This window comes from Helianthus annuus, chromosome 16, assembly GCF_002127325.2.
Source record: "Helianthus annuus cultivar XRQ/B chromosome 16, HanXRQr2.0-SUNRISE, whole genome shotgun sequence".
In the NCBI taxonomy this organism is placed as follows: domain Eukaryota; kingdom Viridiplantae; phylum Streptophyta; class Magnoliopsida; order Asterales; family Asteraceae; genus Helianthus; species Helianthus annuus.
In genome coordinates this window covers 146,355,412-146,382,116 of record NC_035448.2, presented here as the reverse complement: position 1 = coordinate 146,382,116, position 26,705 = coordinate 146,355,412, and the positions used below count along the sequence as shown (strand labels likewise).

Here is a 26,705-nt window from a genome sequence, read left to right as displayed (position 1 = left end):
TTGATAGTGAACTGTGAACTTATCATAGCCATTGATTATCAAGACACAAGTGTAAATCAATGACCAGGATTTGATTAGGGTTTGATGATGAAAATACACTAGTATATTTTACTATTTGATGATGTAAATCAATGGTCAGGATTTGTTTACTCAGTTCACAAATACACTAGTATTCACTCTAGAACCCCACCCTATATATATATATATATATATATATATATATATATATATTATAAAGTTGAATAATGAAATATATATCATATAGTTGAATAATGAAATGATACACAATTTTGGTTACCATATTTCGGATCCAAATTACAGGGAAATAGATGATTCATAACTTTATGGGCTCTTGAATGGTAAAAAATTGTATCATAACCATTTAGACATATAATTTCAATGTTTGGTCGTTTAGCCCTTGACAATATAGTCAATTGTCGATCTAGTAGATTCAAAAAATATCCTGTACACCGTTTCAGTTGGGTGTATAGAATCCCAAAACACATATTTAGATGCATCTGGGCATGTAGCTGACTTTGGATTGCATAACACTGTCGTTTCTAATAAGCCGGTCCCACAACAACCGCGCTTAACTTCTTTAAACCCTAGTATATAAACGCGAGACACAAAAGCGATTAGATAAAGTTAATATCCATAAACAAGCTAAACCAAAAGGAAACAAACTTACCATACTTATGTGCTACAATTACATCATATAAGGTTGAATAAGCATCAAGATAGGTGATTCGAGCGCCTTCTTGCACATGGCTAACTTGCATAAGATTTAACCGAGTTTGGAGCATGGAGTTGTAAGCCCTCCCCACAGATGAGTAGAAATCGATACAACCGCGATCAAAAAGTGCATCATCGGAGAAAAGGGTGATGACAATCGGCAAGCAACCCATAGGAGGTAGCCCGACAACTCCAATTTTACGAGCTCCTTCATTCCACAAACCCTACTTGAATAAAAATAATAACATATATTAATTCTATCAGTTGGTAAATTGTTTCGTGTTATGAAATAATAATGTCTACACAATAATTGATCTATTAACCAAAAATTATGTATTTTGTAATAAAACTATGAATTATAAATAGAAATTATTAATTTGTAAAAATCTACTCTATTAATTAATGTTTGTTAAACATTAATGATGTGGGGTATATGACTTAAAAACACACAACTTGACACCTCTATGACTAGTTAGTAGTTACGGGGCAATTATTAATTTGGGTATAAGATCTAAACCACAAAATAATGATTTGAAAGTGCATTCCAAAGTAGGAAACTGAAATAAAATGAAATCCGCACAACAAAAATTCTACTGTTATGATACAAATGGAGGTTTAGAATGATGAGAGGAAGAGTTGTTATTGGCGACGGTGGTGTGGAAGCGCGCATTTGAGAGGACGAGTGACAGTGTGTGGACGTTCAAATGCAAAGAAAGGAACATTATGTAGCACAATCATTCAAAATAGTGTTAATATATTGACATGCCAACATAAAATTGTTATTCTATATGCTTCTATAAAATTGAAGCAAAATTAAAACTCTAGTAATTAACATGTAATTTGCTAACGAATCTTTATTATTTATTAACATTTAACATACTGTTATATAGACGAAAGAAACTTCACACAAATATTTTTTGCTATGAAAACCCTTTAAAATACTATAATCTCACGACAGGATCATTAAAATCCGTTAATGATAATTTGTAACAGTCGATCCAACTAAAATTCATGTGTTATTAATTAGTATTGTATTCCATACTCGTATGTCATGTGCTATTTATGTATCCAATATTTGAGTGACACTAATTTTTTAAACTATACATAACATGCATTTATCTTCAAACCATAAATGCGGGGCCAAGATATAAACTATACATAACATGAATTTATCTTCAAACCATAAATACGGGGCCAAGATATAATTGGGTTTTATGAAGAAATATGTGATTTTAGTTAGGTTCCTGGCTGGATCATCTCTAAAGGGTGTGGGGGCATGAGTTGGGTTATTAATGCCACATAGGACCATTAATAGATTGCTACATCATCCTCTTGGCTCATTCATCATGGTTGACATGGATTAAACCATGGCAACCATGAGTCTCCTTTCCTTTTTCAATATTTCCTTTTCCTTTTCACAAAAATAAATTAAAATAAGAGAATAGTGGTTTGGGTCATAACCACACTCTTAAGGTAATGGTTTTGGATGATAGATTAGAAGTGGGTGACATGACACTAATGTGGAGGGTCATGTCACCCACCTCTAATCCTAAGGTTATAGGGTGTGGTCATGACCCTCATGACCACTATTACCCTCCACGTCAGTGTCATATCACCCATCTCTAATCTAAAATCCAAAACAACTACCCTAAGGGTGTGGTCGTGACCCAAACCACTATCCCCTTATTTATTTTAATATATCTGTCTAAATAAAAAGAAAATGATTACTTGAAAAATGGAAAGGAGGACCATTGTTGCCATGGTTTAATCCATGCAAACCATTGTGGATTAGGGAATGAGGTGATATAGCCTTCCATTCATGTTCCTACGTTGTGAATCATGTCTCAACCATGACCTCCACACCTTTTAGCCTAAAAGGCCCAAGAGCGGAGTACCCAACGATATTGATGTTAACCCAAAGCCTAGGACCACATTAAACTCTCCCATCTAACTCATTTATGATGGACACCATTCAATCATTTTATTACTAAAATTATAACTATTATTTGTTATTTATTGATTTAGAGAGACAAGATATTGCTTTTATATATATGAGTGGCAGTGTGGCACCAAATGGATAGGTAGAGATGAGACAGTGCATCAAAATGAATTTTTTCTATACGGGTTTGATTGAATTGGGTTGGCCTGACACAATAACTTTTTTTTATTTTTAATTATTGAACATAAATAATAAGGCTTTATTATTATAGTGTTAATACTTTTTCTAATAAGAAAAATTAGGTAGATATTTACATGGGTTTGCACTTAGTAGGAATTAAGGGTGTGCATGGTTTGGTTTGGTTCGGTTCGGTTCAGTTATTAGCATTATCCATAACTGTAACCGAAGTCATCGGTGAATCGGTTCAGTTAATTCGGTTAATTTGTCGGTTTTCGGTTCGGTTCGGTTAATTTTCGTTTAATAACCAATTCAAACAAGGGCTATTTTTTTTTTGCTTAGAAATACATGTAATGGAGGTATAAATACATGAAATAGATGTATAAATACATGAAATGGATGTATAAATAAATGAAATGGAGGTATAAATGCATGAATAGATGTTTAAATACATAAAATGGAGGTATAAATAAATGAAATGAAGGTATAAATAAATAAAATGACGGCATAAATAAACGAAATAGAGGTATTATTACATGAAATGAAAGTATAAAACATGAAATAGAGGTGTAAAAGCTAGAAATATATAAAGAAATAAATGATTCGGTTCGGTTCGGTTAATTTCGGTTAACCGATGGTAAAAAAAATATCCGTTAACCGACTTTCGGTTAATTCGGTTTCGGTTAATTTCGGTTCGTTTTGTCAGTTTTCGGTTCGGTTTCAGCTAACGGTTCGGTTATTGCACACCCCTAGTAGGAATTGAACCTGAGACCTTCTTAGAAGGAAGCCACTTAGTGGATAACCCCCTGACCAACTAGGGTATACCATATTGGCATTAAAAGGCTATATGTTGATATATTTTGACTCGTTATGCATTTGGCCCATTTAAGATCAAATTATGACAAGTGAATTGAATAGTTCAAACAGTTACAATTTATATGTAAGTTTCGTGTTTTGTTTTGTTTTATTTTTATTTATTTGATTTGATAATGCTACGTGATACATATGTAAATGCAAATACCTACTTTTCGACTCCTCAGGGGCGGGGCTTTGTTTTTAGTAGATTAGGGTTTTCTATTCAAAAAGGGATGACGGCGCAGTTTGTTGCTCGTCTACCTGCTATCCTTATGTAAATTGCCATGATAATTGGAATGAAATCGTTAATAAAAAAATACCTACTTTTTATATAATGTTACGTGATAAATATGTAATAAGCTTTAAACGTGCTATCAGTATAGATATAATTTTAAATCTTAACTTTTGATATAATTAATCAAACTAAAAGTTCCTTACATCAAAAGATGTATTTGTTTTAAAGTTGTAAATCCTAAAATCAACTTGATTCAATAATATTCATTTGGAAATAGCTCAGTTATGTTTGATTCAATAATATTCATTTGGAAATAGCTCACTTATGTTTGTGAGTTAGAGTAATAAAGATAGAATATATTCAGATATTCAAGAATCATAATCTACCTAAGTATGTAAATTCTAAAAAGGGTAACTTCGTAGAAATGTAATTAAGTTTGCTAGGTGTTCTTATTAAGTCACTAAAACTTTTTTTGTCTTTATAAAATAACTGGAGTTTAGTTTAGTGTTCTAATACTATGTAATTATTAGGTTTCCAGATTATCAATACTGATGTGTCAGGTTCCATCGCATTTAAAAAAAAATCTATAATATAATAATCGGAATAATCCGCCATTTCATTTCACCATATACTACTCACCGAGATCTATTTTACTTTGTATTAATTTCCCAACTTTTATAATCATGTGTTATGAATTCATAATAACTTGTCGTATAGTCCATGACTTTATAGCTTAGTGACATCTTGGCGGTGGGATAAAGCTTTGGGACCAATAGGTCCTGGGTTTGATTCCCACAAGGAGGTTTCCCATATTTATTGGGTTTCCTTCTGAATTGGTAGGCATTATTGCCTAGTGGAGTTGGATATGATCGGGTGGTTCCGCTGGTGGCACGATGATACTCCGGTGGTCCGTCAGTGATCCAAATTTGCCGTTCAAAATAATAATAATAATAATAATAATAATAATAATAATAATAATAATAATAATAATAATAATAATAATAATTTGCTGTATACTATTACTTCATATTAATTTCATCAGACACCAATCTCCCATCATCTGTTAATATGATAAGAAACTCGTCTTCCGGCAAACCAGTGACATCAGACATCAAGCCTTTGAGAATTAATATATGTGTAGTATTATATATGCACATATAGAAAACAAATAAAATAATAATAATAATAATAATAATAATAATAATTAAAAACATATATTGTTATTATATTCATCCCTAATTTCTAGATATTTCACAAAGAAAATAAAAGAAAAAAGTTGTAACGTGATAACTTGGTAGTTACACACTAGGAGTTAAGTTATTCTATAAAGGCTCCTAATTGTAAGAAGTGTAAAAATTATTTATAGAGTGACAAATGTCCAATAACCTAAAACTTAAACCCACTACACCACCACCCAAAACCTAAACACTCACCCCACCACCACCCAAAAACCTAACCCCCTCACAAAAAAAAAACTATATATACCTCACCAAAAAACCTACCCCCCTCAAAAAAAAAAAAAAAAAAAAAAAAAAAAAAAAAATCCTAAACATCCACCACCACCCAAAAACCTAACCCCCCTCCCCCTTCCTCGACAATAAATAAATAAATTTTCTTTTGGGTGGGTGAAGGGGGGGGGGTTAGGTTTTTGGGTGGTTGTGGGTGTTTAGTTTTTTTTTTTTTTTTTTTTTTGGGGGGGGGGGGGGTGGAGGGGGGTGAGTTTTTTTAGAAGCCTTTGTACTCTTCTTACAATTAGGAATCTTTGTATTTGATCCTAATCATACACACTAATAGAACATTAAATTAAAGTTTAGGTATTTAAAAAAAAACAAAAAAAGTTTGAATGACTTAATTAAAATAATTGACAAACTTGATTACATTTCTAAAAACATGCCTCTTCATAAACGTTCAACCCGATCACCAAACCAAAATCGTCGCCCTTATCACACTTGTTATTTTTAGTGTTTCATCTACATTTCCATTTAAATTTCATTAAAAAACCTGTGTCCCCGCCGTGAATTAATTATGTTCCCGATCACCAAACCAAACTCTTCATGTTATATTATTGGGATTGGTGGTCTAGTGCTAAAGCGAAGCCTTTTAAAATATTTAAGTATAAGATTTAAAGTTTAAGTCTCACAAGTAGCAACAAATTCGTTGTAAAAAAATAAGGTGCAAAGTTTGGTTGTTGTAAGATACTATTTATTTTAAAAAACGGTTTTTTCTGAATGAGTTTAAGTTTCACAAGTAACAATAAATTCGTTGTAAAAAATAAGATGCAAAGTTTGGTTGTTGTAAGATACTATTTGTTTTAAAAACTGTTTTTTCTGAATGAGTTTAAGTTTCACAAGTAACAACAAATTCGTTGTAAAAAATAAGATGCAAAGTTTCGTTGTTGTAAGATACTATTTGTAAGGTACAGATCACTCCTCTCTATCTCTCTCTATACATACATAAATATATATAGAGAGAGATAGAGTGAAAAAAGATGTGAGAATAAGATTTAGAGACGTGGAAATAGTGGAAGCCTTGTTTTAAAAGCAATTTTTTCTGAATATTTAACGTTATCATTTATTGTTCTTGCATTTATTCTCTCAGAACAGACTGTTCATTGTGGTTGTCTTTGTATAGAGAGAGACATAGTGAAAAAGGATGTGAGAATAAGATTTAGAGATGTGGAAATAGTGAAAGCCTTGTTTTAAAAGCGTTTCTGAATATTTAACGTTATCATTTATTGTTCTTGCATTTATCCTCTCAGAAGAGACTATGTCTTTTACTTTCGTAAAGCAATAATACATTTATAAAAATATATAAAAAAACTACAGTTAAAATTTTGAACACCAAAGTCCTCTTAGCGGAGTGATAATAAAGTGTTTGTTAAGACGTAGTCCATCTTAAAAAGTGAGATATGAACAAATTAAAATATTTAGGTGTATATTAGTTTGGTATTAAAAAAACAATTTATAAAAATTTTATGTCAAATTTTAAAAGTTGCATTGTCCTTTGACAAGTTAAAATCAAATTCAATTATATATATATCACATCGGAAAATTTAAAATCAAGAGTTCATTAATTCAGTCCCAACCAGATAGATGAACTGAAATGGAAAAAATTGACATGACAGATTATAATGTATTTCAAAAATCTAATTTAAGAAACGTGTCACATCAATACAACAAAATCGACTACTCTGAAGGACAAAGGTAAATTACATCGCTAATATTCTTGCGACAGTAAAATTTGCGATGGATAGGATTCATCGCAAAATTAGCAAGTTCCGTTGATATTTTGCAACAGATACGCTACACTATTCTACAAATTAGCAGTAAAATCCCGTACCTCAGGAATACCCTTTTTAGTAGTTTTATAATAGTTGTTTCATAAGTTATAGCATGTATAAAGTACCAAAGATAAAATCAAGTACTTTAGAGAAAAAGCTTGTCGGCTAATTTTGTTGGGCATTTTTTAAGATGGCAGTATTCTTGAAACAAAACTACAAAAAACTATAACAATATCTAAAGATATAAGTCATGAGAATTTGGTTAAGTGGTAAATGGGCTGCTTTTCCTAGTGGAGACGTATGTTCGATTCCCGCTCGGGCCATTTTCGACAGACATCTGGGTGAATGGACGAATCAGGGCATTAATCCCGGGTTCGAACCTAACGGGGGGCGAGAGTTTATGGATTCCATCAGGTTCCCACGCATCAGGGGGTTATGATCTCATGGCAGTCGAGGAGTCGACCTTGGACATAACCCCGAGCATGGTGGTTTTACAGGTGAGATTCTTTGCCGTTCAAAAAAAAAAAAAATCTAAAGATAGAAGAAGCAAACCTGTATGAAATCCATCTCATTGTTCATCACAAAGTCCATGTAGCCAGGAAGAGTGTATTTATGTCTTCTAATCGGTAATGTAAAATAGTTTACGACGAAATCATTGGTACCCGCACTCACTATATAGAGTGCATTGCTAACAATTTCCATTGTCTTTGTCTTCCCAAGCTTCGCGACTAACCTTGTTTTGTACTCTCGGAAATACTCTAGTTGTCGTGGCAATGGAATGACGTTCTGAAAAACCGATCATTGAAATGCACACTTAGTAACACACGCAATACACAAGGCTTCCGTATGCTTAGGGTCCTAGGGATGTCAAGCCAACTTTAAGCTGATGTACGCATCCTTACCCTGTATTATTTCTACAAGAGACTATTTCCTCAAACCCATGACCACTAGGTCACATGACAGTGTTCGAGTCATGAAAACAACTTTACGCATAAATAATGTAAGGTAAAGATGCGTACACGTGTGCATACACATACACACAATATATACACATATATGTATATACACACACAATATACACTACACATATATGTATGTGTAGAGAGAGAGAGAGAGAGAGACGCTTATCGTTGGTGTAAGAGGATCAAATCCAGATCCAGCAGAAGCAAAACTAACTCCAGTCATCAAATCATGAACAGTAAGTGAAGGGTCCAAATAAGGAGGCACATTATCCTTAACACCAAGATACCTGGCTGCAAGCACATATGTCCAAAACCACAGAAGCATTATTAACTCGTTCAAAACATGTTACAACTTATAAACCAAAACACAAAACGTAAATCCATCATCATTTATAGCAATTAACTTACCAATCATATCACTAGCCAGCATTCCATTTGTAAACCTTCCGGTCGGTTTCTTGTTGGGAAAATCTCTCCCATAAGGTGGAAAATTCCCCTTGAAAGGAGTCAAAATGAAGTTATTGTTTCCAGGATCAGAAGTGGAGTCTCCAAACACCAAAACAGCAGAAACTTTAGGGTTTTGTGTGTGAGCATTGGTGATGAAGGTTACATGGAGTATGAAAAATGTTAGTTTGAAAGGAGAAATGAAATGGGAAAATGACATGTTGGAGGGAGATTCAAGGAGAGTAGATATGATCAACTACTATAAGAATGATAGAAAGATTGTTAACTTGGCGTGCATTCTTATAAAATAATAGTCTTTCAAGTGTGGTTGGTTGGTTTGACTCATGTTGTCATATTCACTCTCTTCTAGTATCGCTGTACGTGTTTTAACTTTATATAAAATATTGGTTTTACTATCTAATTTATCAGGTAGACCACCAACCAAGGTGAAATTTGTACGTATTGGTGTGAGTAGTACATATTAGTCGCCAAAAAAGGCAAAAGTCATCTTAGTTTATTAAAAGTTATCAATGAAACCGTATAATTGTCGTATGAAACAAAACAACGTTTGATTTTCTTATTAAGGTATGCTTGTAACCCATGGCATTATAGCCTAGTGGTATCTTGGTGGTGGGATAAGGCTTATGACCATTAGGTCATGGGTTCGATTCTCACAAAGGGGGTTTTTCCCATATTTATTGGGTTTCCTCCTGAATTGGTGTATAGGCATTATTGCCTAGTGGAGATGGATATGATCGGGTGGTTCTGCTGGTGGCACGATGATACTCTAGTGGTCCGTCAGTGATCCAAATTTGCCGTTCAAAAAAAAAATTAAGGTATGCTTGTAAATGAATACGAACAACGTTCATTTAATTTTACTGAACGCACGAATACAAACACTAAAATAAATGGATTTTTTTGTTCATCTTCGTTTGTTAAGAAAATAAACAGGTTCATGCTCGTTAATATTCTATATAGACATAAATGAACAAATATATACAAACACAAACGAAGAAAATGAATGTTTTCTTGTTTGCTTGTTGGTCAATTACACGAGGCTTGGTTCTAAACCTTAACTGGGTTGATGGACCAATTAGTATTACTAATAACTAATAAATAAATTAAAATAAATATGTAAACGGATATATCATCATCATACTTAGTAAATTCCACTAATAGCAAAGTTAAGGTAGGGTCTGAGAAAGGTAAGATGTAGACAACCTTACCTCTACCTAGTAGAAAGAGAGAGGCTGCTTCCAGTGAGACCACCGGCTCGATAGTAGTTTTGCATCAAGCCTTGGACATAAGGCATATAACACTCAGCAATCGGGAAAAAGACCGATTAGTGCATGTACTCTTTTGTCTTTCAGCAATCAACGCCACCATATGATACATGATTAACTGTTCCCCGCTTTTAATGTTATTTTCAGGAAATTAGTAAAATAACGTTAAAATTAGTTCACTTTCACTTTTGCCCCACGATGGCCCACACATATATATATATTATATGCGCATACCACAAACATGACGTATAAACGGATATACTCAAACATAAATGAACACATCTAAACGCATGTAAATAAATTAACATAAAGACTAAATCAATGACGAAACATGCGTTTATGTTTATTTATTCAGTTGGTTAAATGATTATGTTTATGTTTGTTTGTTTATTAAATAAGTAAAAAAAAAAACATAAACAAATTAGCTTTTCGCCAAACAGTTACATTTGGTTGATGTCAGTACATGTATATTGTATAGTAACTATCTAATATGGTGTGAAAAAAGTGGACACTTGAGATAATCTAAACCCTTCATGAACACTCTTTAAAGCTCTAATTATCACACTTTATGTTATCGAAAAACATGTAAATAAAAATTTTGACACAATAAATTACCCAAATCAGTATTTAACTTTGAAAAATACGTCATTTGAAAATAAATTGCCACTCCTTTTGCTATTTTGCTATTCACGGATATTGAACTTAGTTTTGGCATAGTTATTAAAGGCACTAGGCGCACTCAAGGCGCATACGCCTCGCCTGGGGCCTAGGCGCAAAGCGCAAAAAAACGAGGGCCTGAGAAAAATAAAGCGCATGATGAAAAAATTTTAAAAATATATTATGTATTAGAAAAAGAATACTATTCTTCAAATAAAATAAACAAAGTCTCTTATGTAACACTTTATATCATCTAATTAGTACCAAAATATTAGTGTATTAGTGTAGAAAAGTAGTTTTCCTTGATTAAAAGTAGAAATTTGGCTAGAATCTTGTCGGAATTTAGCCGGAAACTCTCCGGAATCTAGGAATCTTGCCGGAATGTGCGCCTGAACCATAACCTGGAGTGTTAAAGCGCAATTTCCTCGACTTAAACCGTAACTGCCTCGCCTCGCCTGAAAAATGGGCCTAGGCGCAAGAGGCGATGGCTTTTAACAACTATGAGTTTTGGTAAAATCAGAAGAGAGGGGGGGGGGGACTCAATACACATAAAACTTTCGCTAAACTTTACACTGGGGGGTGGCCAAAACTAAGATTGTTAGTGCATTTTCTGTATGTCCATAGCTTAGAAATCTTGTATAGATAATTAGTCTTGAGTTTGTACAAGTCAGAACAAAGTTTAGGAGAGTTAGACGAGGAAAGGTGTAATCACGCGTGACATGCGCTAGTGGAGTCATGCGTAGGTCGTATGTAGCGCATGTCGCATGCATTGTAGATAGAGGTGTCATGCGCTATAGGAGAGGACTTGGTCATTTGGATCTTATTGTAAAATGTGTAATTGCGTCGTTACTCTGCCGAATTTTTAGTGGAATAGAAGAAACGTTTATTTACTCTTCCCTTGTCATGATTGTTGATCAGTTCTGTTTAAATATATTGGAAAACATGTAAATAACATACCTGTTACAGCAGACAGGCCGGTAGAGAATCCAATCAGAGATGTAGCCATTGAGTTCGACATACTTGTCAGGATGGTCTGGTTCCTCCTTAGGGTGTAAGGTGATGATGGTGAAGAACCGAAATTAGGGAGGTTTCGGTTTAGGGAGAGTGTCGAATTCTTGATGTTATGAGGGTTGTATGATTCACTAAATTGTGTAACTTGTGTAACCTTTAAACTCTCTAATAATCCCCTTATTTATACACTCAAGAGGAAACCTAATTAGTTAATAAGGGTAATATGGTCCATCAACAATTACCGACTAATTATTAATAGGTTATTAATATATTTTGATCTAATATAATATAAATGATTTTGATGGCTAAAAGATTAAATATTACCTTAATAATATATTTAATCTCATATTCTCCCACTTAGCCGAGTAATCATTTATCATGAGTATTAGGTAAGCCTGGCCAGGAGTTAACACTCATTTTAGCTTTAAACCAAGAACTATAGCAGAGAAATACAGCCGTTGAATCATCATTCGACTCAGGACCCCCATTAATCATACTATAGCCTCAATTTAAAACCTAATAGTTATGATCAAAATACGCATAAGCCCTTTAGCGTCTGTATTTGTATTTATATTTGTCTATATGTCATTACACCGGCAGAACATATGTTAGAGACATACAAAAATCAAACTGAGGAAATTTTATTAATTAAAACATAAGCTAGTACAATATGCAATTAAACAAGGTCTTTAGTAAGTCCCATATTCGATACATGTTCTTCGAAAACTTTAGGTGGGAGACCTTTAGTCATCGGATCCGCTAGCATATCTTTAGTACTAATATACTCAATACAAAGATTATTTTCCTCAACTCGTTCACGTACGAACAAATATTTTGTATCGAGATATAAACCAGCTCCAGTCGAACTGTTACTGCTCGAAAAACTAACGGCAGCTGAGTTATCACAGTAAAGCTTCAATGGTCTGGAAATGGAATTTACGATTTTGAGTCCTGTGATCAGATTTCTAAGCAACATTCCATGACAGGTTGCGTTGTAAACAGCAATGTATTCTGCCATCATCGTGGAAGTTGTAGTTAACTGTTGTTTATGACTCTTCCATGAGATAGGTCCGCCTGCTAACATAAAGATGTAGCCCGAAGTGGATTTCTTGTCATCTTTGCATTTGGCAAAGTCAGAATCAGAATAACCTACCACTTCTAAGTGATCACTTCTTCTATAAGTCAATTTATAGTCTTTCGTCCCTTGCAGATATCTAAGGACCTTCTTAGCTGCTTTCCAGTGATCTAGGCCAGGATTAGTCTGATAATGGCCTAGCATTCCAGCAATATAAGCGATATTTGGGCGAGTACAGACTTGAGAATACATTAGGCTCTCGACTACTGACGCGTAAGGTATCTGGCTCATTTGCTCCTTTTCAACCTCTGTTGTCGGACACTGGAATGAACTGAAAACATCTCCCTTAACTACTGGAGCGACGGAGGGTTTGCACTGTTGCATGTTGTAACGTGTAAGGACACGATCTATGTAAGCCCTTTGGGACAATCCTAAGATCCCTTTGTGTCTATCTCGGTGAATTTCGATGCCAATGACGTAAGAAGCATCTCCGAGATCCTTCATGTCGAAGTTATGCGAGAGTAACCGCTTCGACTCATGCAACATGTCTAAACTATTACTTGCCAATAGAATATCATCTACATAAAGGACAAGTATAGTAAAGTTGCTCCCACTCATCTTGAGGTAGGTGCATTGATCCACTTGATTCTTCATAAAACCTTGCCTCTTCATGACTTCATCAAACTTGAGGTACCATTGACGTGATGCTTGTTTTAACCCATAAATGGATTTCTTCAACTTACAGACTAGATGCTCCTGACCTTCAGGTTTAAAGCCTTCAGGTTGTTTCATGTAAACATCTTCGTCTAAGTCTCCGTTAAGGAAAGCAGTTTTGACGTCCATCTGATGCAGCTCTAAATCAAAATGAGCTACCAGGGCCATAACAATCCTTAATGAATCTTTACGAGAGACAGGTGAAAAAGTCTCTTGATAGTCGATTCCCTCTTTTTGAGTGTAGCCCTTTGCAACCAATCTCGCTTTGTAGCGTTCAACGTTCCCATTCGGATCCAGTTTTGTTTTGAACACCCATTTACAACCTACAGGTTTGGCACCATTGGGTAATTCGACTAAATCCCAAACGTCATTTTTCTTCATGGATTCAAGCTCATCAATCATTGCTTTATTCCATTCAGAAGACTGATCACTGCTAATGGCTTCATTATAAGAGATAGGATCATTGAGCTTTCCAGCACCCATTTCAGTCAGGTAGGTAACATAATCATCCCAATTAGTAGGCCTTCTTAGCCTAGATGACCTCCTGAGTTGATTATCGGGTTCAGCGGTGTCTTGGTTTTGAGCGTTTGATGTGCCTTCGTTATGAGGTATAATGGGTTCTGATTGTGGAGATGGAGTTTGTGCAGTGGCTTCAGGTGCAGTTGCATGGGGTACAAGAGGAGTAAACGGAGTAATGGTAAGCGACGAGTCTCTCCCCCTGCGTCTTGTACTTCTTGCAATTCTTCGTAAGGGTTGGTACTGCTCCCACTGACCTTGAAATCCTCCAGGAACGCAGCACGCTTGGTTTCAACAATACGGGTGACATGGGAAGGACAATAGAAACGATAACCCTTTGAATGATCAGGATACCTGATAAAAAAACAGGTAACTGTTTTAGGGTCAAGTTTCCTTAGGAAAGGATTATATAGTTTTGCTTCAGCAATGCAGCCCCATACTTTCATATATTTAAGACTCGGTTTCCTTCCTGTCCAAAGTTCATAAGGAGTTTTAGGGACAGACTTAGAAGGAACTCTATTGAGTATATGAACAGCTGCTTTTAACGCTTCAGTCCAGAGGAATAATGGTAAATTAGTGTTGGCTAACATACTGCGCACCATGTTCATAAGGGTACGATTTCTTCGTTCAGCGACACCGTTCTGCTGAGGTGTACCAGGCATGGTGTATTGGTTCACAATCCCCTGGCCCTTACAAAACTCATAAAATGGACCAGGAGCTTGACCCACATCAGTATGTCTTCCATAATATTCACCGCCTCTATCTGATCTCACAACTTTAATCTGACGATCTAATTGCTTTTCAACTTCAGCTTTATAAACTTTAAAAGTTGTAAGAGATTCAGATTTTTCCTTAATAAGATACAAGTACATGTAACGAGAATAATCATCAATGAAAGTGATAAATGAAGTATGTCCTGTGATGCCAGCAATTTGGTAAGGACCACTAATGTCAGTATGAATGAGTTCTAATAAATTAGAGCTCCTAGTGGCACCTTTCTTATTTGCTAATGTCATTTTGCCTTTAAGACATTTCACACATCTTCCAAAATCAGTAAACTCGATATGAGGTAAGACTTCATCCTTTACGAGACGATTTAATCGTTCTCTTGAGATGTGGCCTAAACGTTGATGCCACAACATAGATGAAGTCTCTAAGTCTCGTTTCTTTTCCATCTTTGTGAGTGATTCATTAATATTATATGACAACAAAGATTTGGAAAAATTATCATCTAGTTCTAATCTATAGAGACCACCATCCAGAATGCCAGTACCATAAACAACATAATCATAGAGAATAGAGAGTTTACGATGACCATGAGAAACGACAAAACCGTCCATGTCTAACTTTGGTCCTGATACAAGGTTCTGAGTTACCTCAGGAACATATAAGGTATCATAAAGTTTAATACATAAACCAGTTTTCAAAAATAATTGTAATGTTCCTATGGCCTTCACTTCTAATTCCCGATCATCTCCAACTTTAAGTGTTCTTTGGTTTCTTCCCAGCTTCCGGATTGTAAGGAATCCCTGTAGTGAATTGGTAACATGAACCATAGGACCAGAATCAAACCACCAAGAATTAGCAGGAACATTTAAATTAAAGGACTCAAGTATCATGAAAAAATCGTTACCTTTCTTAGCCAGCCACTCCTTGAAGTCAGGGCAATCCTTTTGCTTATGTCCTGTCTTCTTACAGAACTTGCAACAGGGTTTGCCTAAGGAGCTCTTAGAGCTGGAAGATGCACTTGTATTAGGATGTGGATTTGGCTTTTAGACCTTAGAATCATCCTTTCTTTGATAAGTGTTCTTCCTCTTCTTAGAGCTAGAGGTGGTGAAGTTGGCAACATCAGTAGTGCGATCCATCTTCATACGCTCTTCCTCCTGCACGCACATAGCGATCAGCTCACTCATCGTCCATTTGTCTTTCTGAGTGTTGTAATTGATCTTGAATGCTTCATAGGACGAAGGAAGCGAAGTGATGATGAAGTGAACAAGAAAACCATCACTGATCTCCATCTCTAGGCCCTTCAGCTTATTGGCCATGTCATGCATCATCATGATGTGTTCGCGAATGCCGCTCCTCCCATCATACTTAGTTGTCACCAGCTTGAGGATAAGAGTACTGGCGTGTGCTTTTGATGTTCCCTTGAATTGATCCTCCACAGAAGCCAAGTAGGTTTTAGCATCTTCAGAATCAGGAATGGCTCCTCTGATTGAGTTATGAATGGACTGCTTCATGAACATGAGAGACATGCGGTTACACCTAGTCCATTTATCATGGACTATCTGCTCAGTAGCAGTACTTGTAACGGTAAGGTCCGCTGGCTTATTCTCTCTTAGAGCATAATCAAAGTCCAGCAGCCCAAGCGTAAGCATGAGAGCATCCTTCCATGCAGCAAAGTTATCACCAGTCAAAGGTGGAATCCCGCAATTGGGTGCTGATAGTGGAAATAAGATGAGCAAGTTATGATACTAAGGAAGAAGTCCTAATGTGATCTAAGGGCATGTTATACAAAGGCAGGCATAAATAATGACCATTTTAATTATGAAGCTGTGATAATGTCTATTACTAACATCAAAATAATAGACTTAGTAAAATCCTACTTAAACAAAGACAAATCAGCTTTGGCCAGAAGTGTAATCATTTAAGTATGTGTGCAAAGTAATCGTGACAAATCAGCTTTGGCCAGAAATGAGACAATCACTTTAGTTATGCACTTGTCAAGCCTGCTAAACATAAATGAATTAAATCAGCTTTGGCCAGAATTAAGACATTTCACGTTTGTAATGCATACTTAACATAGCTTTTATAATACTTGAACAATAAATAGATGTATTAAATCAGCTTTGGCCAGAATTGATACATCAGAAGCTCATTCAAGTTAAGCTATTTTGGTTTTTAAAAATTATCTGATTCTAATTAGTTAATTAAGTGTTAACAAAACCAAGTATTTAATAGCAAACCACCTGTTAGCGCAGATCGATCATATCATATATAATCTGATCTTGTGTGAGTCTTGTGCGATCAGTAAAGCCCAAGTATTGTGCGATTAGTGAGGCCCAAAACTTGTGCGACTAGTCAGGCCCAAAAACTTGTGCGATCAGTGAGGCCCAAAACTTGTGCGATCAGTCAGGCCCAAAACTTGTGCGATCCACAAGTCTTGTGCGATCAGCAATGTCTTGTGCGATCCACAAGTCTTGTGCGATTACCCTTGTGTGATTGTCTTGTATGATCAGATCATATCATATATAATCTGATCTTGTGCGACTGTCTTGTGCGATCAGATCATATCTGATCTGATGTTGTGTGACTGTCTTGTGCGATCAGATTATAACTGATCTGATCTTGTGCGATCAATACATTGATGATTCCGAAACCCACAGTTAATGGCTGTTTATTGTGATAATAACTAAAACTCGAAATTTAAGGGATTGTGGGATAGTGTTTCCTATTTTATTTCTAATCTAGACTTATCAAAAGATTTCGAAAATAAAAACTGAATATTCTTTAACAGTTTTCGAAACTTTAATAGATAAAATTTAGATCAAACATTGGAAAAACATCCACTAATCCAAATTATATTCCAAATCTTAGGGAATTTTCGAGTTTTATCTTAGAACAATTGATGAACCCTACAAAAATAAAACATGATTCTGGGTTCCGAAATCTAAATTTTATAATTTCAGTTAACAGATTTCGGATATTATTATCCCCTTCATGGTTTCGAGTCAAGTTATTAAACATATTTTTCCGAAAACAGTGATTTCGGCTCATTAGAACTCGAAACCAGCCGTGACTCTTAAGACTTTAAAAAATTTCGTTTTCCAGATTTTTGATCCCAGAATAATGGATACAAAAACAGAACCGATTTATCAACATATGCTCTGATACCACATGTTGACCAGTTCTGTTTAAATATATTGGAAAACATGTAAATAACATACCTGTTACAGCAGACAGGCCGGTAGAGAATCCAGTCAGAGATGCAGCCATTGAGTTCGACATACTTGTCAGGATGATCTGGTTCCTCCTTAGGGTGTAAGGTGATGATGGTGAAGAACCGAAATTAGGGAGGTTTCGGTTTAGGGAGAGAGTCGAATTCTTGATATTATGAGGGTTGTATGATTCACTAAATTGTGTAACTTGTGTAACCCTTAAACTCTCTAATAATCCCCTTATTAATACACTCAAGAGGAAACCTAATTAGTTAATAAGGGTAATATGGTCCATCAACAATTACCAACTAATTATTAATAGGTTATTAATATATTTTGATCTAATATAATATAAATGATTTTGATGGCTAAAAGATTAAATATTACCTTAATAATATATTTAATCTCACAATGATCACACTCTTTGTTGGATTCCGCACTTCAAATGGGTGTTTTAAGTAGAGTGTTTGCGTTCAAAGAAGTGTAACGACTAAGACCAATGTAACAACCCGCACTTTCGTGCGTTGTTACTATTCGATACACTCGTTACGCCTAGCACCAGAGATTCGGATCATAATGTAACTATATCAGATATATCGCTAAATCTAAGTATAGTCGAATAATTATGCATATTCAATCGCTATTACAGTCTATTTTCAATAAATTATAACACTCACGATGATGTTGAGTGAGGGCTTAATCTACCCTCCTCGATAACCGTGAGGTGTCAAAACGTAAACAAGCAACGCTAACAACGACTATCGAGTGAGTACCATGTCTCCAGCTATCATGACGATGACGACAACACGAGCAAGTAGTGCCCCGATAATCATTGTGGCACATCACATCGAAGAACGCACTCGAAGGCACGCGTAACTCGATCATCGCACCGAATATTGGATATATGGATACGTATATACGGACCTTTTGTGATTAATTATAATAAATAATTAAATAATCATATAAATGTATGAAAATACGGCCAAAACAGTCGAAATCGCGCCAAAAATGAAGACCAGGGCCTCCGTACGGACGGGCCAGCCAAACGGCCCGATCGGCTGGGCCGGCCGATCGGACAGAACAGCCATCCGGCTGGACCGCCCAATCGAACGGACCAGCCGATCGGCTGGGCCGTCCGATCGGACAGGCCAGCCGATCGGCTGGGCCGGCCGACCGAACGGGCCATCCGATCCGGCCCGTTTTCCTCCTTTTCTGTCCTCCCTTGCCTATAAATACCCCTCCTTTCACTCCAAACACTTGTTGTTGCTGCTGCTACTCGACCAGGACGTTCTTGACCACTTTTCTCTCGATTTCTCCCAATTCTTGTAAGTTTTCAACCCGAATCTTGTACTTCCTTGATCTTTATGCAATCCTTCATCTTTCTATCTTTCAAAATTCGACTTTTAACCGTGAAATCGACGGATTTGGGGTGTTCTAGGGTGATGTCACCATGGTGTTCTTCAAGGGTGATGTCATCCCATGAAGAACAACTCAGATCCGAATGGTTTCCATACGATTCTTCACGAATCTCGTCCAAATTTATGTTTTCTAATCAATAAGCGATGGATTTGAGATGTTCAGAGTGATGTCATCACAAAGTTCTTATGAACTTCAAGTGTTGGCCTCATTTTCACGAAGAACAACTCAGAATCCAGGGGTTTCCAGGAACAATCATGGTTTTCACATCAGAATTACACATACCAACGGTAGAAACAGAGATTCGACCGACCTTCCACTCATTATTAGTGTCGTGATGGTCAAGAATCTGATTTCTATCGAAGAGACGACCAATTTCGGGTTAAACACGGAAAAACCACCAAGAACGGTCAGTTTTGATGAACGGGGTGATTCCCGACCATTGGAACAGGTCGGAATGGATGGGATTTCAGTTGTTCAACACGTCACCACAACGTCACGACCAAAAACACCGAAAAACACTCGAAAAATCATCAAAAACAGCTGGACAGGCTGGCCGATCGGCTGGACCAGCCGATCGAACAGCCCACTCGATTGGACGACCCACTTGATCGAGCAGCCCGACCGATCGAGCGGCCCATCCGAATGGGCTAGCCCAATTCATTTTTTTCGTACAAATTTGCGATATTCGATATCGTTTAACACGTAACCCAATACTCATGTAATTAGTCTCTAATCAGGGCATTCTCAGGCACCATCTCGTCAATCCAACCGAACACGCACTGTGAGTATACTTGACCCCTTTTATCGAATTTTGGGTGTAACATACGTTCCTTATAAAACGAACTTATCAAACGAATGATTCAAATTGTCAATCTATCACTTGCGAATAACTGTTTGCATAGATATACGTGATGCTAGTTGCATGTATGCTAGGACTTATACTCGTGACGTCCCACCCAGACTAGTATAGTACTATTGCGCCCGACGGGGTCTAGTTATGCCATCGAAGAGTCGAGCATCGAGGACTTAGCTGGTAGTATCATTTTTGTGAGTATATATGTCGTGTATTACGTTTATGCTTATGGAAATTCGCAGCACTTTTAATCTATTATACTATTACATATCAAACCTGTATACTCGCCAATACTTTTGTATTGACAATATTTTAACGTATGTTGCAGGATTAGTCAAAGTCTACATCAAATCAAGCTAGGAAGTCTAGAAACACACCTAAATTCTAAGTGGATGAATTTGAATTGTTCGAGAGGACAAGAAATCTGTAATAACTTATGTGATTGTATTGTTGTTAGTATGGGATAACAAATGTAATGAATATTGTCGCAATATAGTTGTTATGGATTCTCTTGAGCAATCTGATTCGCCTAGTGCCGCGCCCCGATGATTCCGCCATCGGTTGGGGTGTGACAGATTGGTATCAGAGCCATAACTATAGGGAATTAGGCAAGACTCGACCTAGTCCGGGTCGACGTCTTAGAGAATGACCTAGTCTATAGTCTAAGCACCCACAGGCTGCCTCGTAGGAACCCAGTAGGGTTTGTATTGCGCCTACCTGATGCTTCTGATCGAAATTGCAAAAACTACGACTTTGTGTGAACCCCGCATACTACAACTTCACACGAAGAAGCCTTTCCTAAGACTGAAATACTACTTAGCCTTTCCTAAGGCAGACATAATACACATGTTTTCGAAAATACTCGCATCTCACAACCGAGCGATCCAGTCGAGACCAGGTGTGAAAACCAGTAACTCTCGATAGGATTGCTCACTCAGCGCATTTTTCTAGCACGAGAATCTTTCGTTGAGTCAGGAGTGGCATCCATACCTCGACGAAAGCCTCCCTTTCGAAATTCTAGTGAAGCTCTCGGATTCATTCGATGAGCGTAACCACAAATTGGGAACGAAACTGTTAAGTCAGGGGTGAAACTCGTACCTTAATGAACCGTTCCACTCCCTAAAATATTTTTCAAAAAGCTCTCACCAGGGACTCGACCATCGCAATGACTCGAGCCTCGCGATGACTTGGAGGATGAATGTCATGAGCTGCATCCCAGTGGAAGCATAAACCCCCAGAGTCAACGCGTGTGCACGAACTTGTTGGGTGTGATTGAGTTACCTTGGGTAGTCGACGCTTAAACACCCGAGGCACTCCGAGTATCTTACTATGCCTACAACTCGCCGGATTTTACGATTTGATGAACTCAGCTACGTTTTATGTGTTTAATTGCGATTATCGATTTTCGCTCCCTGTTTTACCAAGCGCACAACTCGCACAGCCATCGCAATCCAAAACAAAGACCGAATGATCGCAACAAAACTAATGTCCAAATGTCCGATTTCTCTCGCAGTCCCTCTCTTAACGCGTTCTCGCGCATTCTAAACCGTAATATATGTGTGTAAGTATGAACTACAACTATCTATATCTAAGTACAATCAAGACATTGTGTGAAAATCTAGGAAGTTTCGTGTCTCCTATGTGGCTCCTATGTGAAGTCTATTTATATTGCACGTTACAAGTTTCGAACGCGCCCAATCGCATCGTAAACTCGAAATCATTATGATCGAATCTCATCCCAAATCTCTCTCTGTCTAGATGCCTTCCAACAACTCTATCTCGAAACGAATAGCTAGGAGAAGAGCCAAACGAAGCGCCGATAAGAGGATTGCCTCGCTTGTGACCAGGGAAGTGGTCAAGCTCGTTCCTCAAATTGTCGCTCAAGTGCACTCTCTCAGCAACGCTCGAGCCGCGAAGGACTCTAAGACGGAAGAGCCGCAATCTACTTTCCTCTACAAACACTTCAAAGCCTGTGACCCGATGGAATTCACAGGTGAAGGAGGTGCGACCCAACTGCTCCAGTGGTTCGATTCTATCGAAGTCACCCTTCGACAAAGTGGGGTCCCGATAGTTTCCGTACTACTTGTGCTACCGGGGTATTTCAATCACGAGCACTCGACTGGTGGACCGCCGAACGCTACAAACGTGGGATCTCCGCAGCTTACGCCCTCTCTTGGGACGAGCTGAAGGAACTTATGAGGGAAGAATATTGTCCCCCTCATGAAGTCCAGAAACTAGAAAACGAATTTTGGGAAATCAAGCAGACCAAAGGTGACAATGCTGGCTATACAGCAAGGTTCAAGCAGCTTAGTGCAATCTGCCCAAGTCAAGTTGACACTCCAAGGAAAGCCGTCGCGAAGTACCTCCGCGGCTTACCTGAGAGTGTGGGTGATTTTGTAGAAGCTGCAAGACCTGCTACCATCGAAGAAGCCTACCGTTTAGCCGCAGAGATCAATAGCAAACGAGTCTTGGACAGGTTCTTCTCCAAGAAGCCTGTCAAACAAGCTCGCCAAGCAATCATCATCAACTCATCCGACGATTCCTCTGGCGAATCGGACGAGGAATCATCCGACTACTCCTCTGAAGGTTCCTCTAAGGATCGCTCCGACAATGTCTCATTCAAATCGTCGGGCGAATCCGACAGCGACACTGCATCATCTCAGGAAGCGCAACCTAGTCGCAAACGAAAGACCGTGAGCCCAGACTCTTCAACAACCGGACTGCCGCAACCCGAACCTCTCCGATCAGTCCCAGTTCAACCGAAACGTGCTTACAATGGGCCCCATCCCCTGTGTTTCACGTGCACGTACCATCACCCGCCAGAAGCAAATTGTCGCTATTGCACAAATTGCAACTGGTATGGTCATCATACACAGCACTGCCGCGCAGGACCGCAACTCTGAAGGAAGTCAGCAACACCAGCAGTCTCCGCAAGCGTCCTCCACAACAACGTTATTTTGATTCTAATGTTGTTGTAATAATACGACTTATCGCTATCGTTTTCTTTTATGTATGGAGCTTATTTCATCTATCGTCGCATGTGGACTCTAATTCTCTTTTACTCTAGCACCATCTAAACGCTAGCACTATGTACTATATAATGTATTTTACCCTTACAACACTCTTAGAATGAAGTACGATGTACGTGCAAGGAACAACTAATCGCGGGTGCACACGGGATTATTTTGGTCAGTGCACGGAGATCGTAGTGAAGTTCTAATGGTGCCATAACGTTTAAAAGCATGATCAAGGCCATGTCAACAAAGCGTGACACCAAAGCACGGGGCATAAGTAGTAGGGGTAACGCAAGGTGTGCTTTACCATACTACCGAAGCTTCGTGAAAAAAGTGCCATGTGGAATTGGACGTTATTAGACCTATTATATTATAATGGTTATTTTCGACACGATACAAATCGATCGCAAGGCGTAACAAGACTAAATCGCATCACTGCGGGACTTCTCGTAAGTCTGCATACGCAACACAATTGCCACATCGATGGACTTAGGTAAGTTCACCCCGAAGAGCAATTGAAGCAACGTAAGGCTGGTCGTAAGTCTATAACGCAACTCAAACGCAGTTTTACTGGATCCATCTCACAATCTAAATCACTCGATATACGGCTCGAAATCGCAATTGTATCTGATGTTTATCTCGCAATCGCTAACTCTAGTTATTAACTATTGTGCGAACTTCTACCGCCTAGTGTGAATCGCTTAATGTGGATTGCTAGACGAGTATCGAAATTCACTCGCCGCTTTTCGCTTTAACGCATTTCGCGCCTATTTCATCGACTCGATACTCTCATCGCGTGTCACTATCACTCATCGATACTCGTGTTATCTGTGTTATCTTAGCAGGCACGACCTCGCTTCACGAGACAAAACTAATAGGGTCGAAACATGGTGGTGTTTTGACCATATTAGCAGACTTTCGTGGAAAAAGGCCATGCGGGCTAGCAATGGTTACTGTTTGTGGTGTATTCAACTCAATCGAATCGCATATCGTTCGCAACGCAACGATCGTCACTTATCATCTATCAGGGTCTATTGCCTATTAATATTCGGTTATCGCTTGGCAGTCATCACAGTTGTATAGGATTAGGGTACATGACATCGCTTCACGGGACAAACTAACATGGGAAAACGTGGTGTTTTCTATATTAGCAACTCTCGTGGAAACATGCCATGTAAGGTTTCATGTGGAACGAATCGAAATCGCATCTAGTCGAATCAAAATCGCGTCATTCGCTATCGCTTATCAATCGTCGTCTAACCCAGTGTGCCATATCAATGTTTCGTATGATCGAACTACTCGCATTCGCTATCAACGCTTTGCCTACATCCAAGTCGCTTCAGTTCAAGACTCGGTCTAGCGTCCTATCGCTTGGACCGAGGGGTCGAAATTCTATCTGTGTCGTATCGGCACGCGTGACACCGCCTCACGAAACAGAGGTAATATGGGTAAAACATGGTGGATACGCCGCTGGTACTTCCTATATATAAGTGTTTTAATCGTATTAACAAACTTTCGTGGGAAAGTGCCACATAGGGCTCGATGTAAATTATTTTTCTGTACTGTTAAAGAAAACCGATTTTTATAAAATTTTGTTAAAACCGTTGGAGAAGTGAAATCTCCTTACAACATGGAGAGAACATCGAAACAGTTTGGCTCCGTGCCTAAAGGAAGTTTCATAAGTTCAGTTTTCCCTTAAACCTTTTGCAACGACAAAAAGAAATCTTTCCGAAAACGATGGTTCGACAATCGAGTTTCAGCTCGAACTCACGTTGTAGGAAAATTTTCCTAAAACTTATTTTGCCGCCGAATTCTTTTAAAATGTATAACTCAAACCCCGTTATCAAAATAACAAAAACCCTCTCCATAGCGTTGTTGTGGACATCCACGCAGTTAGCGCCGCGCCATGGGGAGATTTCTCTAAATATCTTCGAGGATTAATCGATTATCGGTAAGTCTAAAACGTTACGGAATCGCTTTTGTGTGTGTCATCGCTTTTGGTTATTCGAATCGTATCTTCGCACCGCTCTCACTAGTCGAATCTTTAATCGATCTCTCGCTTATCTAGATGCTTTTAATCACTACTCTCACTCGCATCAACTCTTACGACCCTACTAATGGATTAATTTCGGGACGAAATTTCCTAAAGCAGGGGAGACTGTAACAACCCGCACTTTCGTGCGTTGTTACTATTTGATACACTCGTTACGCCTAACACCAGAGATTCGGATCATAATGTAACTATATCAGATATATCGCTAAATCTAAGTATAGTCGAATAATTACGCATATTCTATCGCTATTACAGTCTATTTTCAATAAATTATAACACTCACAATGATGTTGAGTGAGGGCTTAATCTACCCTCCTCGATAACCGTGAGGTGTCAAAACGTAAACAAGCAACGCTAACAACGACTATCGGGTGAGTACCATGTCTCCAGCTATCATGACGATGACGGCAACACGAGCAAGTAGTGCCCCGATAATCATTGTGGTACATCACATCGAAGAACGCACTCGAAGGCACGTGTAATCGATCATCGCACCGAATATTGGATATATGGATACGTATATACGGACCTTTTGTGATTAATTATAATAAATAATTAAATAATCATATAAATGTATGAAAATACGGCCAAAACAGTCGAAATCGTGCCAAAAACGAAGACCCAGGGCCTCCGTACGGACGGGCCAGCCAAACGGCTGGGCCAGTCGATCGGACGGGCCAGCCGATCGGCTGGGCCGCCCGATCGAACGGGCCAGCAGATCGGCTGGGCCGGCCGATCGGACAGAACAGCCATCCGGCTCGACCGCCCAATCGAACGGACCAGCCGATCGGCTGGGCCGTCCGATCGGACAGGCCAGCCGATCGGCTAGGCCGGCCGACCGAACGGGCCATCCGATCCGGCCCGTTTTCCTCCTTTTCTCTCCTCCCTTGCCTATAAATACCCCTCCTTTCACTCCAAACACTTGTTGTTGTTGCTGCTACTCGACTAGGACGTTCTTGACCACTTTTCTCTCGATTTCTCCCAATTCTTGTAAGTTTTCAACCCGAATCTTGTACTTCCTTGATCTTTATGCAATCCTTCATCTTTCTATCTTTCAAAATTCGACTTTTAACCGTGAAATCGACGGATTTGGGGTGTTCTAGGGTGATGTCACCATGGAGTTCTTCAAGGGTGATGTCATCCCATGAAGAACAACTCAGATCCGAATGGTTTCCATACGATTCTTCACGAATCTCGTCCAAATTTATGTTTTCTAATCAAGAAGCCATGGATTTGAGATGTTCAGAGTGATGTCATCACAAAGTTCTTATGAACTTCAAGTGTTGGCCTCATTTTCACGAAGAACAACTCAGAATCCAGGGGTTTCCAGGAACAATCAAGGTTTTCACATCAGAATTACACATACCAACGGTAGAAACAGAGATTCGACCGACCTTCCACTCATTATTAGTGTCGTGATGGTCAAGAATCTGATTTCTATCGAAGAGACGACCAATTTCGGGTTAAACACGGAAAAACCGCCAAGAACGGTCAGTTTTGATGAACGGGGTGATTCCCGGCCATTGGAACAGGTCGGAATGGATGGGA

General features: G+C 38.2%; 1 protein-coding gene across 1 annotated transcript; it reads right to left on the bottom strand.

Annotated features, from left to right (window-relative positions):
• Positions 1–243: 243 nt before the first annotated feature.
• On the bottom strand, positions 244–8,955 carry LOC110869202 (GDSL esterase/lipase At5g45960). The gene is made up of 5 exons (XM_022118497.2): positions 8,589–8,955; positions 8,341–8,471; positions 7,771–8,004; positions 689–956; positions 244–605 (listed from the first exon to the last, which is right to left on the bottom strand). The coding sequence occupies exons 1-5, from the start codon at positions 8,842–8,844 to the stop codon at positions 412–414; spliced, it is 1,083 nt and encodes a 360-aa protein (XP_021974189.1). The 5' UTR covers positions 8,845–8,955; the 3' UTR covers positions 244–411.
• Positions 8,956–26,705: the final 17,750 nt, after the last annotated feature.